The sequence below is a fragment of the Salvelinus sp. IW2-2015 genome, linkage group LG28 (genome assembly GCF_002910315.2).
Source record: "Salvelinus sp. IW2-2015 linkage group LG28, ASM291031v2, whole genome shotgun sequence".
NCBI classification, from domain to species: domain Eukaryota; kingdom Metazoa; phylum Chordata; class Actinopteri; order Salmoniformes; family Salmonidae; genus Salvelinus; species Salvelinus sp. IW2-2015.
Window position 1 is genome coordinate 19,356,997 of NC_036868.1, and position 12,881 is coordinate 19,369,877.

At 39.2% G+C, this 12,881-nt stretch overlaps 1 protein-coding gene across 2 annotated transcripts in view; it reads right to left on the reverse strand.

Moving 5' to 3' along the window:
* The window catches only part of ppp4r4 (protein phosphatase 4, regulatory subunit 4), a 116,592-nt gene that overhangs the window by 7,336 nt on the left and 96,375 nt on the right, over positions 1–12,881 (reverse strand). For both annotated transcript variants that reach the window (XM_023973829.3, XM_070435950.1), the window contains 8 exons: positions 12,568–12,712; positions 10,595–10,633; positions 8,245–8,316; positions 6,704–6,767; positions 5,053–5,133; positions 4,559–4,649; positions 4,215–4,273; positions 947–1,160 (listed from right to left, as the gene is read on the reverse strand). In XM_023973829.3, the coding sequence (XP_023829597.1) occupies positions 947–1,160; positions 4,215–4,273; positions 4,559–4,649; positions 5,053–5,133; positions 6,704–6,767; positions 8,245–8,316; positions 10,595–10,633; positions 12,568–12,712 (765 nt within the window). The remainder of the gene's footprint in view (positions 1–946; positions 1,161–4,214; positions 4,274–4,558; positions 4,650–5,052; positions 5,134–6,703; positions 6,768–8,244; positions 8,317–10,594; positions 10,634–12,567; positions 12,713–12,881) is intronic.

Sequence of the window (12,881 nt, forward strand, 5' to 3'; positions counted from 1 at the left end):
TCTCCAGCACCTACACACCTGCTTTAACTTATCTCTAAAGCCAACCACTTGATTAGGCAAATCAGGTTTGTTAGTGTTGGGCGAGAACAAAAGCCTGTAATCCATATGGGTCTCTCCTTGGACCAGGCTTAGTGACCACTGGCCTAGAGGGTTGACTAGACCAGAGGCTGTAGGGGGTGGACTTTGAGTAACCTTATTTCACTCTTACATCACTGTGTAAACAACGACTGTATTAGCGGGGTAAACAGTTGCAAGTTACATTTTTAGCATCATAAAATACTAAAAGTGAACTGGTTTGTCCCAACTCTGTCGCTCTAAAATGCATTAATTTAATGTTTTATCTCTTTCCTCAGAGTTAAGTTGTTCACAGGAATGTCTCATTTGCTAAATAGTAACAACTCGCTACTATTTGGAACCTGGGGCGTATTTCCTTCACTGCAGTTCCAAAAAGTCACTTAAGACTAATATCAAAGAAGTCACGCTGAAAGATATGCCGTTCAAGTTGGTTTTGATTGTGTCAATGCAAAAAATCACTGACATAATTTGTGTACTCAGAGGTAAAATAATGCATCGGTGTAGGATGGTGTCTATTGCAATTTCCAAAATCTTTGGTTTGGATTTGGTATTATTGTGGATTCACTCATAGTGTAAATCATGAAGGAGCCAACAAGCTATAGGTGTGAGTGCAGATATCTAAACTTGATGAACTAACGTCTCCTATTGAACCTGGGGTGTATGCATTAGTTCACACCGTAGAAAAACGTTTTTCAACGAGAACCAGAGTTTCATATTGGACAAGTTCAGGTAGCACCCTCCCCGTTTCGGTCTGTTTGGTTCCTAGTGAACACATCCCTGGCTGGCACACAGTTTTTCAAACGGTGATGCCATAGTAAAATAGGGTTATTGGAATTGGACGGAGGACGATGAGTGCTGAGAGAGGACCTACATGGAGAGTTTTCTGGACTGGGTGTCCTTGCTCCCGTTGGTGGTGCGGTGGTCCAGGGTGCTGCTGCGGTGCTGGTGTTGGTGCGGGTGGTCCACCAGGGTGTTGGTGGTGTTGCTGCGGATCAGGACGGGCATGGAGGAAGCCGAGGGAGTTGGAGATAGCACTGATGACGCTGCTGCCACGCTGAAGTGGTGCGACCGCAGAGCCTCGTCCGCTGCAACACACACAGGAAGTGATGAGGTGACTGATGATGTGACAGACTAAGTGATAAGGTGACCACAGGAAGTGACAGAGTGGAAAATTTGGATTTAAAATAATTGTTATTTTATTTATGCTAATTTAGTTGACMGGGAGAGAGCACATGCTCCAGGGCTCTCCAAATCAGGGGTTTGGAAGGTCACCTGAGTCTGTATGTATGTAGGGATAGTTCACTCCAAAAATTAGATAGGGCTGATCTTTTCTGTAATTTKACTTTGAGATCGGTACATTTCTCCTCATGCGTATAATCTGATGGGCTGGAATGTGGACACCATACCGATTTGAGATTTACAAATGGTTATCAAGGAATTGTGTTCATATTTCTGTATTTATATATTTAATATTGGCACTAAAATCAGATGAGTTGCACTAAAATAGGATGAGAGTTGCACTAAAATAGGAGTTGCACTTACAAGAATGACCCAGCTTTTTGGGGTGTTGCATTACTTTAACAGAAGGTTCACACATGGTTACATTTAATTTAATTTGTTGTAATATTCTAAGAAGGTCCTACGAATGGTTTGACATTGGGAATGTTTTCAAAAAGTTCAGAGAACTTTAAGAAACAATGTTCTTCTGAGGGACTGTTTCTGTGGAAATGTCAGTACTTTCAAGATAACGTTTCCAACATGGTTCTTTTTGAAGTCATGTTCTCAAATTGTTCAGAGAACTTTAAGAAACAACATTCTTCTGTGGGAATTTCAGTACTACCACAGAACATTCCACTAAAAGTTCCCATGTTTAATGTAATATTTTTACTACATTCTGGGAACATTCCAAAAAATTGTGTGACTTAAGCGATGTTCTCAGAACGTTCAGAGAATGTATATTTCATGTCAGTTCTTACCAATATTCTAAAATGAAATGAAATTCTACACATTAACATCAAACTTTAAAGGTCCAATGCAGCTGTTTTTATCTCAATGTCACGACTTCTGCCGAAGTCGGTTCCTCTCCTTGTTCGGGCGGTGTTCGGCGGTCGATGTCACCGGTCTTCTAGCCATCGCCGATCCATTTTTCATTTGTTTTGTCTTGTTTTCCCACACACCTGGTTTTCATTCCCTCATTACGTGTTGTGTATTTAACCCTCTGTTCCCCCCATGTCTTTGTGTGGTATTGTTTGTTTGTAAGTGCTGGTGCACATGTTGCCTGGTGCGTGTCGGGTTTTGTACCCAAGTTGTTATTTTCTTGATGCCGTTGGTTTTGGAATTAAACTGCTCCGGCTATTACCTAGTTCTGCTCTCCTGCGTCTGACTTCCCTGCCACCAGTTACACACCCCTTACACTCAATATAAAATCATTTTTGGGTAACCTTACTGTGATTGTTTTCAATTGAAATGGTCAAAAATAAACTTTTGCTAGGACTGTCTGGGAGTGGTCTTCGATGGGAGGGGAAAACTGAAAACTAGCTGTTATTGGAAGAGGTTTGGAATTCTTTCTTCCTGGTGATGTCACCAGGCAGGCCAAAACTCCATCCCACCAAAACAGCCTGAAATATCAAGCAGTCTTTTCAAACAACTCTTGCATTATCAATTTTCACAATACTATTCTAACCTCATATTGTGGAAATATATATAAAACACAGGAAATCACATTTTTGACTGCACTGGGCCTTTAGATTTTGTTCTCAGAACATGAAAACTTTCCATAAAAACCACAAGAATACTTTTATAACTTTCACAGAATGTTATAAGAATGTTATTTAAAAACAAAACCATTCACTTTCTCAGCTTCAACAAAACTCTATCCTACAGTATATCTTGTTAAGTGTGTTCAGGTGCGTTGGCCACACCTGATCTTAATGAGTGAATAAACAAAAATGAACAGCTTTGTATGCGTAACAAAACATGGCACGCTGGTGACAACCTGGTGGCGCAGTGGACTAATTCCATGGATAGAGAAGATAAGATCATAGGCTCGAATCTCACTGATGCTGTGCAGTGGTGTAAAGTACTTAAGTAAAAATACTTTGAACTACTACTTAGTTTTTATATTTATATTTTTGACAACTTTTACTTCACTACATTCCTAAAGAAATGTATGTACTTTTTACTCCTTACATTTTCCCTGACACCCAAAAATACTCGTTACATTTTCAAGAGAACATCCCTGGTCATCTCTACTACCTCTGATCTGGCGGACTCACTAAACACAAATGCTTTGTTTCTGAATGATGTATGAGGGTTGGAGTGTGCCCCTGGCTATCTATAAATTAGAAAAACACAAATTGTCCCATCTGGTTTGCTTAATATATGGAATTTGAAATTATGTATACTTTTACTTTTGATACTAAAGTACATTTTTGCAATTACATTTACTTTTGATACTGTAGTATATTTAAAGCCAAATACGTTTAGAACTAAAACTAAATACTTTTACTAAAGTAGTATTTTACTGGGTGACTTTCACTTTTACTTGAGTCATTTCCTATTAAAGGTATCTTTACTTTGACTCAAGTATGATTATTGGGTACTTTTTCCACTACTGATGAAAAATGTATGTGTTTGTATAATTAATGCCAAAGAAAATTAATTCCTGTGTGTTTAAAAACATTAACCCAAAATAAGTGTTATTCAGTGAAAGTTTAATTAAAGGAAGTTATAAAAAAATAAAAAATAAAAACTTTAAATTTCGTTCTTAGTGTTAAGAAAATGTTCAAAAATAACCATAAAACGTTTATAACATGTAGAGAATGTTCTCAGAATGTTATTTCAAATAACCTATAATTTCCGTTCTCAGAGTGTCAATAAAACCTCCCAGGAAAAACTTTAAAGTAACTAGAGTAAAACATTCTCAGAACCTCCCTCGCTTTTGTTCTCAGAATGTACTTTTTTGTTTTTTGTTTTACCGGTTTGGAAATGTAGTGCTTCGTTCCCGGAACCAATTTGAAACCAACAACACAGGTTGGTTCCCACAACTTCCAAGGAACTAGCTGGGAAGCTACACTAAAATAGGATGATTTGCACTAAAATAGGATGAGCGCTGCACTCAAATAGGAATACTTGATTACCATTCATAGGAAGCAAGTTCTTCCCTTTTCCAGGACAGCTTCCTGAATCCTTGACCTTTCTGGGGAGGCAAACCAAGATGGAAGAACGTGTCAAGACAATAACAAGTGGCTAAAAAGTATACGTGGTCCCATAAATATAAATGTTACTGGAATGTGTGTGTGCGTGCGAGATTTATTTTCTTAAAATAACAATCGAAAAGCATAGCTGTTCCTATAAAGAGTATTTCTTTAAAATATATCCATACATTTATGTTTGATTAAATATATTATATCAAAATATATTTCAGCAAAATTATATAGTGATGTTTTGGGATAGGGATATGGTTGGACAGGGTACTACTTACAGAGTTTTGTCTGGATTAGCCATCTTGGGTGTAGTAGGGTGGCTGCTAAGCGACCGACTCCGTGCCAGTTTGGCCTTCCTCAACTCTTTACCTGTAGATTCACCATCACCATGATCAAACACTATCTCCACCAAGTTGAACAGGATAGCTTTTTGGGTCATGTTTTTTTGTCTTGATTCACTGTGAGTTGAAAGCGCTTTGTCGTGTGCAACAATCTGCTACTGTTGCTGTAGGAACAGAGTTATCAAAACCCCTTACGGTTATGCTAGAATGGCATATACATTTCTATCCATGGTCAAGGTGCTTTGGTAACACTTTACAATAAATTAAATCTTAAAAAATGTGTTTACAAATAATAAAATACAAATGTATTAATTGTTCATAAAGAGTTAATGAATGCTTATTAGTATAAGGTGTTGCCAGTGTTTCGCTTTCCCACGTTGACAAATTTCCCAATTGGAAAAATAAAGATATTGATTGTTTCCCAGTCTTACCGGAGGAGGTGGACAAAGTGGCCCCGGACGTGGATCCAGACAGGCCCTTGGTCCCTGACAACCCTGTCTTACTGTCCCTCCCTGCCAACACAGCCACCCACACAGTCACAACATGTCACAGGGCACCATGTCTCAATGAATTTGAGATCTGTGTATTATCTATAATACAGTTGAAGTCAGAAGTTTACATACAGCCAAATACATGTAAACTCAGTTTCAAAATTCCTGACATTTAATCATGTCTTAGGTCAGTTAGGATCACCACTTTATTTTAAGAATGTGAAATGTTAGAATAATAGTAGAGAGAATGATTTATTTAAGTTTTTATTTCTTTCATCACATTCCCAGTGGGTCAGAAGTTTACATACACTCAATTAGTATTTGGTAGCATTGCCTTTAAATTGTTTAACTTGGGTTAAACATTTTGGGTAGCCTTCCACAAGCTTCCCACAATAAGTTGGGTGAATTTTGGCCCATTCCTCCTGACAGAGCTGGTGTAACTGAGTCAGGGTTGTAGGCCTCCTTGCTCGCACATGCATTTTCAGTTCTGCCCACATATTTTCTATAGGATTGAGGTCAGGGCTTTGTGATGGCCACTCCAATACATTGACTTTGATGTCCTTAAGCCATTTTGTCACAACTTTGGAAGTATGCTTGGGGTCATTGTCCATTTGGAAGACCCATTTGCGACCAAGCTTTAACTTCCTGACTGATGTCTTGAGATGTTGCTTCAATATATCCACATAATTTTCATCCTCATGAAGTCATCTATTTTGTGAAGTGCACCAATCCCTCCTTCAGCAAAGCACCCCCACAACATGATGCTGCCACCCCCGTGTTTCACGGTTGGGATGGTGTTCTTCAGCTTGCAAGCATCTCCCTTTTTCCTCCAAACATAACGATGGTTATTATGGCCAAACAGTTCTATTTYTGTTTCATCAGACCAGAGGACATTTCTCCAAAAAGTATGATTTTTGTCCCCATGTGTAGTTGCAAACCGTAGTCTGGCTTTTTTATGTCGGTTTTGGAGCAGTGGCTTCTTCCTTGCTGAGCGGCCTTTCAGGTTATGTCGATATAGGACTCGTTTTACTGTGGATATAGATACTTTTGTACCTGTTTCCTCCAGCATCTTCACAAGGTCCTTTGCTGTTGTTCTGGGATTGATTTGCACCTTTCGCACCAAAGTACGTATCTCTAGGAGACAGAACGAGTCTCCTTCCTGAGCGGTATGACGGCTGAGTGGTCCCATGTTGTTTATACTATTGTTTGTACAGATGAACGTGGTACCTTCAGGCGTTTGGAAATTGCTCCCAAGGATGAACCAGACTTGTGGAGGTCTACAATTTTTTTCCTGAGGTCTTGGCTGATTACTTTTGATTTTCCCATGATGTCAAGCAAARAGGCACATCCAGCACATGTTGGCTGGATTCACAACGAGTGTAGCTTTAATTTGGTATCTTACATGTGTGATTTAATGAAAGTTTGATTTTTATATCATTTTATTTGAATATGACGCCAGAGAGGTTAACAAGAAATTTGTGGAGTGTTTGAAAAAAAMCGAGTTTTAATGACTCCAACTAAGTGTATGTAAACTTCCGACTTCAACTGTATATTTGTAAAAATCTCAACGCAGATGTGTGTGGGAACGTACGTTTCTTTTCTGTGTGTTTTTCACTGGTGAGCTTGGCTTCGCTCTGCTGTCGCTCTAGCTGTTCCTGTGGTGGACGAGAGAAGCGACTCAAAGGGTTAAAAAAAAGAAACAAAGGCAGTTATTACAATCTGTAAAATGTAAACACAACTGTGACATATTCGTCATCTTAGAGGGCATGTTTTGACACAATAACATTATGGTAGCTAGCAAAATAGTGTTGATGCAGTTGCTAACTAACTGTAAATAGCTTTAGCTAGCTATCAAACTAACTTGGCTAACGGTGGGGCCAACTATTTATTATACTGTATTAATATTATATTTATTTATAGTTAACTAGCTAGATACTGCACCCCTCTTTACTAGCAAACACAATGCTAATAAAATTATAGGTTACTATTAACCTTAGGTTATAGATTAAAATTGTTTTACATGTTGACGTTTGTGACGTTTCTTCTTTCCAAACATATTGTGCCTTGTACAACCAAACCCATATATCCCCTTCAAAAGAGCCCTTCCTTGCTGCTATATTTACAACTAAGAATTGTGACAAAATACATTTCACAACAACCAGGAATAGATACCAAGGATACACACACACACACACACACACACACACACACACACACACACACACACACACTATGGACTTTTGACCTAGTTTTGAAGTCATAATAAAGTTAGTGTATTCTTTCATTGACTAGATGCCAAAGAAAATGACAACTGCTATAGTGCCTCAGAAGACAAAGGAATAGGCTATACACTAAAGCAGTGATATTCAAAAGTATTGTATTTTTGGGGGAACCAAAAAATAAGAGTACAGATTACTGTATGGGACAATATGAAATTGTATTGAATACATTTATTTATTGGTTTGCTTCTATTTTAAAAATGTAATAATTGAAGGTTATTTGTTTATTTACTGATTTTAAGGTTGTKTCATAAGATTTGGGGTGGCTTCGTGGGAAATTCTTGCCAAAGAAATGGGGTCCCCAGAAATTTCTAGCTGAAAAAATAGGGTCCCCGCTGAAAAAGTTTGAATACCACTGGACTAGAGCAGGGTGCTAGAGGAATTGAATAACAGAACATCAATCCATCTCTTTATAAATAAAGAGAGTCAAAAAAGCTTTCTGAAGAAAGAAATGAAAATAGATTTTTTGAAAAGGTTAATTCATGCAAATATATGCACGAGTATGTCATGTTAAAAATACCAATAATGTTCTGAACAAAGACGCATGTTTGCTTGTTTTATTTTCCACTAATAATAAACTGACAGTGCTGTACGCATAAAGGGGGCTTATAAGAAGAATAAGAAGAACAAGAACAAGGCRATGTTTGATGACATAGTGCTCGGTATTGACAGGATGGTGTAAAATCCCTCACCATCTTTAGAAGAGGGTTAATAGTACATACACTAACAAGCTTAACTTGTGTGTGTGGTGCTACGAGTTACTGCGCGAAAATCTACATTGTATAAAAATAACTCCTGGCACACGATTGGCAAAATCGTGTGTGCAGGAGTTATTTTTATACAAGTCCCTCACCATCTCCAGCAGTAGTGTCTCTTCCTTCTCCTTCTTCTGGTCTAGTAGATCTCTCTCGTGTCTCTTATGGTACTAAAATGGAAAAGTACATATTAGACTGTATTCAAATCAGACCTATGGTAGCACTTCCATGTTGTAACAATAGAAGGCAACCTTTAGGAATAATAGAGCTGTCCTCAGACCACTTGACTTTTTTCACATTTTGTAGCCTTATTCTAAAATAAAGTTTAAAAAAAAATTATCCTCAGCAATCTACACACAATACCCCATAATGACAAAGTCAAAACAGGTTTTCTGCAGCATTGAAAGTCCCCAAGAACACAGTGGCCTCCATCATTCAGGCCAAAGAGTTCAATCTTGGTTTCATCAGACCAGAGAATCTTATTTCTCATGGTCTGAAAGAGTCTTTTTGTGCCTTCTGGCAAACACCAAGCGGGCTGTCATGTGCTTTTTACTCCCCACAGCATGATGCTACCACCACCTTGCTGCACTGTAGGGATGGTACCAGGTTTCCTCCAGACGTGATGCTTGGCATTCAGGCCAAAGAGTTCAATCTTGGTTTCATCATACCAGAGAATCTTGTTTGTCATGGTCTGAGAGTCTTTAGGTGCCTTTTGGTAAACTCCAAGCGGGCTGTCATGTGAATTTTACTGAGGAGTGGCTTCAGTCTGGCCACTCTACAATAAAGGCCTGATTGGTGGAGTGCTGAGGGGTTGTCCTTCTGGAGGATAGATTTATGGTCACATTTGCCAAATGGAGGGCGAGGGACCGCTTTGTATGCGTCTCTGTGTGTGGAGTAAAGGTGGTAGAGTTTTTTTCCTCTGGTTGCACAAGTGACATGCTGGTAGAAATTAGGTAAAACAGGATTTAAGTTTGCCTGCATTAACTAGGAGCGCCACTGCTGATCACTAGGAGCGGCGCTTCTGGATGAGCATTTTCTTGTTTTCTTATGGCCTTATCCAGCTGGTTGAGTGCGGTCTTAGTCCTAGCATCGGTTTGTGGTGGTAAATAGATGGCTATGAATAATATAGATGAACTCTCTTGGTAGATAGTGTGGTCTACAGCTTATCATAAGCTACTCTACCTCAGGCAAGCAATACCAGACGTAGCTTCTCTTCTCTGTCCTGTCGATGCATGGAAAATCCCGCCAGCTCTATATTATCCGTGTCGTCGTTCAGCCAAAACTCGGTGAAACATAAGATATTACAGTTTTTAATGTCCCGTTGGTAGGATAGTCTTGATTGTATAGCATCCATTTTGTTTTCCAGTAATTGCACGTTGGCCAATAGAACGGATGGTAGTGGAGGATTACTCACTCGCCTACGAATTCTCAGAAGGCAGCCCGACTCCCGCCCCTTTTTTCTCCGTCTTTTCTTCACGCAAATGACAGGGATACTCGTTAAAGAAAAAATCTTTGTGCAGTTCAAGGTGAGTAATCGCTGTTCTGACGTCCAGAAACACATTTCTGTCATATGAGACGGTAGCAGCAACATTTTGTACAAAATAAGTAAAAAAATAAGTTACAAACAATGTGAAAAAACTAACAAAATAGCACAGTTGGTTAGGAGCCCATAAAACGGCAGCCATCCTCTCCGGCGCCAATCATGTCAAATCAATTGAATTTACCAACCGTGGACTCCAATCAAGTTGAAGAAACATCTGAAGGATGATCAATGGAAACAGGATGCACCTGAGGTAAATTTCTCATAGCAAAGGTTTTGAATACGGATGTAAATAAGGTATCTGTTTATTTTTAGTATATTTGTAAACATTTCTAAAAACCTGTTTTCGCTTTGTCATTATCGGGTATTGTGTGTAGATTGATGAGGAAAATGTTTTATTTAATCAATTTTAGACTAAGTCTGTAACACATCAAAATGTGGAAAAGGGGAAGGTGTCTGAATACTTTCCGAATGAGCCTGGAGCAAATTAGGGTTAAATGCATTGCTCAAAGGCATGTTGACAGATTTTTCACCCTGTGGGCTTGGTTATTCGAACCAGCGACCTTTCGGTTACTGCCCAATGCGCTAACCGCTAGGGTCTAACCGCTAGGCTACCTGCTGCCCACCATATCAATACATGTAAAATAAATATAATAAATTAAACTGTAAATACAACTGGTGACACCTCGTCATTTTTGGAGAGAGGTTTTTGAAACGACAGCATTATGGTAGCTTGCAAAAGAGTGTAGAAACGGTTGCTAACTAACTGTAAGCAATTTTAGCTGGCTAGCTAAACATCTTAGCTGTGGGGCGAAACAATTCACTCATGCTTATAGGACATTGCTATCTGCTACATAACCATTCTTCCAAGTGTTCTAAAAGAGTGAAGAAAGTAAAGGATTACTTACAGGTTCTGTGATGTCCATTTTGTCCAATTCCAGCACTGTCTAAAAAAAAAAAGGGGGATTTWWWAAAAATATATATACACACACACACACACATACATATACTACAGTTCAAAAGTTTGGGGTCACTTAGAAATGTCATTGTTTATGAAAGAAAAGCAATTTTTTTGTCCATTAAAATAACATCAAATTAATCAGAAATACAGTGTCGACATTGTCAATGTTGTAAATGACTATTGTAGCTGAAAACGGCAAWTTTTTTATGGAATATCTACATAGGCGTACAGAGGCCCAGTATCAGCAACCATCACTCCTGTGTTCCAATAGGCATGTTGTGTTAGCTAATCCAAGTTTATCATTTTAAAAAGGCTAATTGATCATTAGAAAATCCTTTTGCAATTATGTTAGCACAGCTGAAAACTGTTGTCCTGATTAAAGAAGCAATTAAACTGGCCTTCTTTAGACTAGTTGAGTATCTGGAGCATCAGCATTTGTGGATTTGATTACAGGCTCAAAATGGCCAGGAACAAATAACTTTCTTCTGAAACTCATCAGTCTATTCTTGTTCTCAGAAATGATGGCTATTCCATGCGAGAAATTGCCAAGAAACTGAAGAGGAGTGGGAGGTGTCGTGGAAAATCATTTCAAATACAACGCTTATCAGAACTTGTAAAATCAAACATGCTTTTTATTACAATTGTATAGCCAACTGGCATGTCCCCGCGGAACACACCCCGCGGAACACACCCCGCTTCCCAACCCCGGTTCCAACATTTATACATAAATAGCATATGGGTCCACCCCATATGCAAATAAGCATACTTCCCCTAATTCTTCCTGCCATCATTATCTTTTTAGTTCAGGCTTCCTGCTTGTTCACGCCTACTAACGCCCATTATCTGCTTTCAGTTAAATTATAATAGTGGCCAGACCCGTGCTTGTCTTAAAAATAATATATGTCCATCTATCCTATAGGCCTATATTTAACTCAATGCCCCAGCATGTTCTCTGGTATGTCCTTATTGGAATTGGCAGACTCTATGTCTCTTCTTATCATTAGTGTCCCGTTGCCTTAGGCATATTTCTCTGGTATGTGTCTTATTGGAATTGTCAGACTATATGTCTCTTCTACCATTAGCATCCAGTTGCCTTAGGCATATTTCTCTGGTATGTATCTGGTCAGTCTGTCAGCACAATGGAGAAAATAAGAGGGCCAGAACGTCCCTTAGTATATCTCCATTACCACAGTCTCATGATCAACGTGAACATGTGGTTCGTTACTTTAATGTTCAGCTGTCTTATGTTACTACTACAGAGGCCCCGGTGCATAACTGAGCAAGAGGACAAGTACATTAGAGTACATTAGAGTGTCTAGTTTGAGAAACAGATGCCTCACAAGTCCTCAACTGGCAGCTTCATTAAATAGTACCCGCAAAACACCAGTCTCAACGTCAACAGTGAAGAGGCGACTCCGGGATGCTGGCCTTCTAGGCAGAGTTGCAAAGAAAAAGCCATTATCTCAGACTGGCCAATAAAAATAGAAGATTAAGATGGGCAAAAAAACACAGACATTGGACAGAGGAACTCTGCCTAGAAGGCCAGCATCCCGGAGTCACCTCTTCACTGTTAATGTTGAGACTGGTGTTTTGACAGTACTATTTAATGAAGCTGCCAGTGAGGCGTCTATTTCTCAAACCAGACACTCTAATGTACTTAAATGATAAACTTTGGAACACAGGAGTGATGGTTGCTGATAATGGGCCTCTGTACGCCTATGTAGACATTCCATAGAAAATCAGCCGTTTCCATCTACAATAGTAATTTACAACATTAACAATGTCTACACTGTATTTCTGATMAATTTTATGTTATTTTAATAGACAAAACATTTTATTTTCTTTCAAAAACAAGGACATTTCTAAGTGACCCCGATTGAAATTGTACTCAGTAATGTCATCCACCCCTCCCTCCCTCACCTTGCGGACGGTGGCCACCACATCCTTGTCCTTCTCCCGACAGAGTAGCTTGCGGACGCAGAACTCCAGCTGTTGCAGGAGGTGTTTGTCTGCAGGCAGCCTGATGGTGGACCTCAGCCGGGGCAGCATGTGGCACAGCTTATACCTGGGTCATGTTTATTCGGCACAAAACAGGAAAAACAATTCTAACAGGGAGGGCACAACCTGAGTGTGTCCAATAAGAATGCAGATTTTCATTTTCTGTTGCAAAACGTTTTGCAAGGGAGTGCTTACTGAACATGACCATGGTCAATATACATGGCAAACTCAGAGGA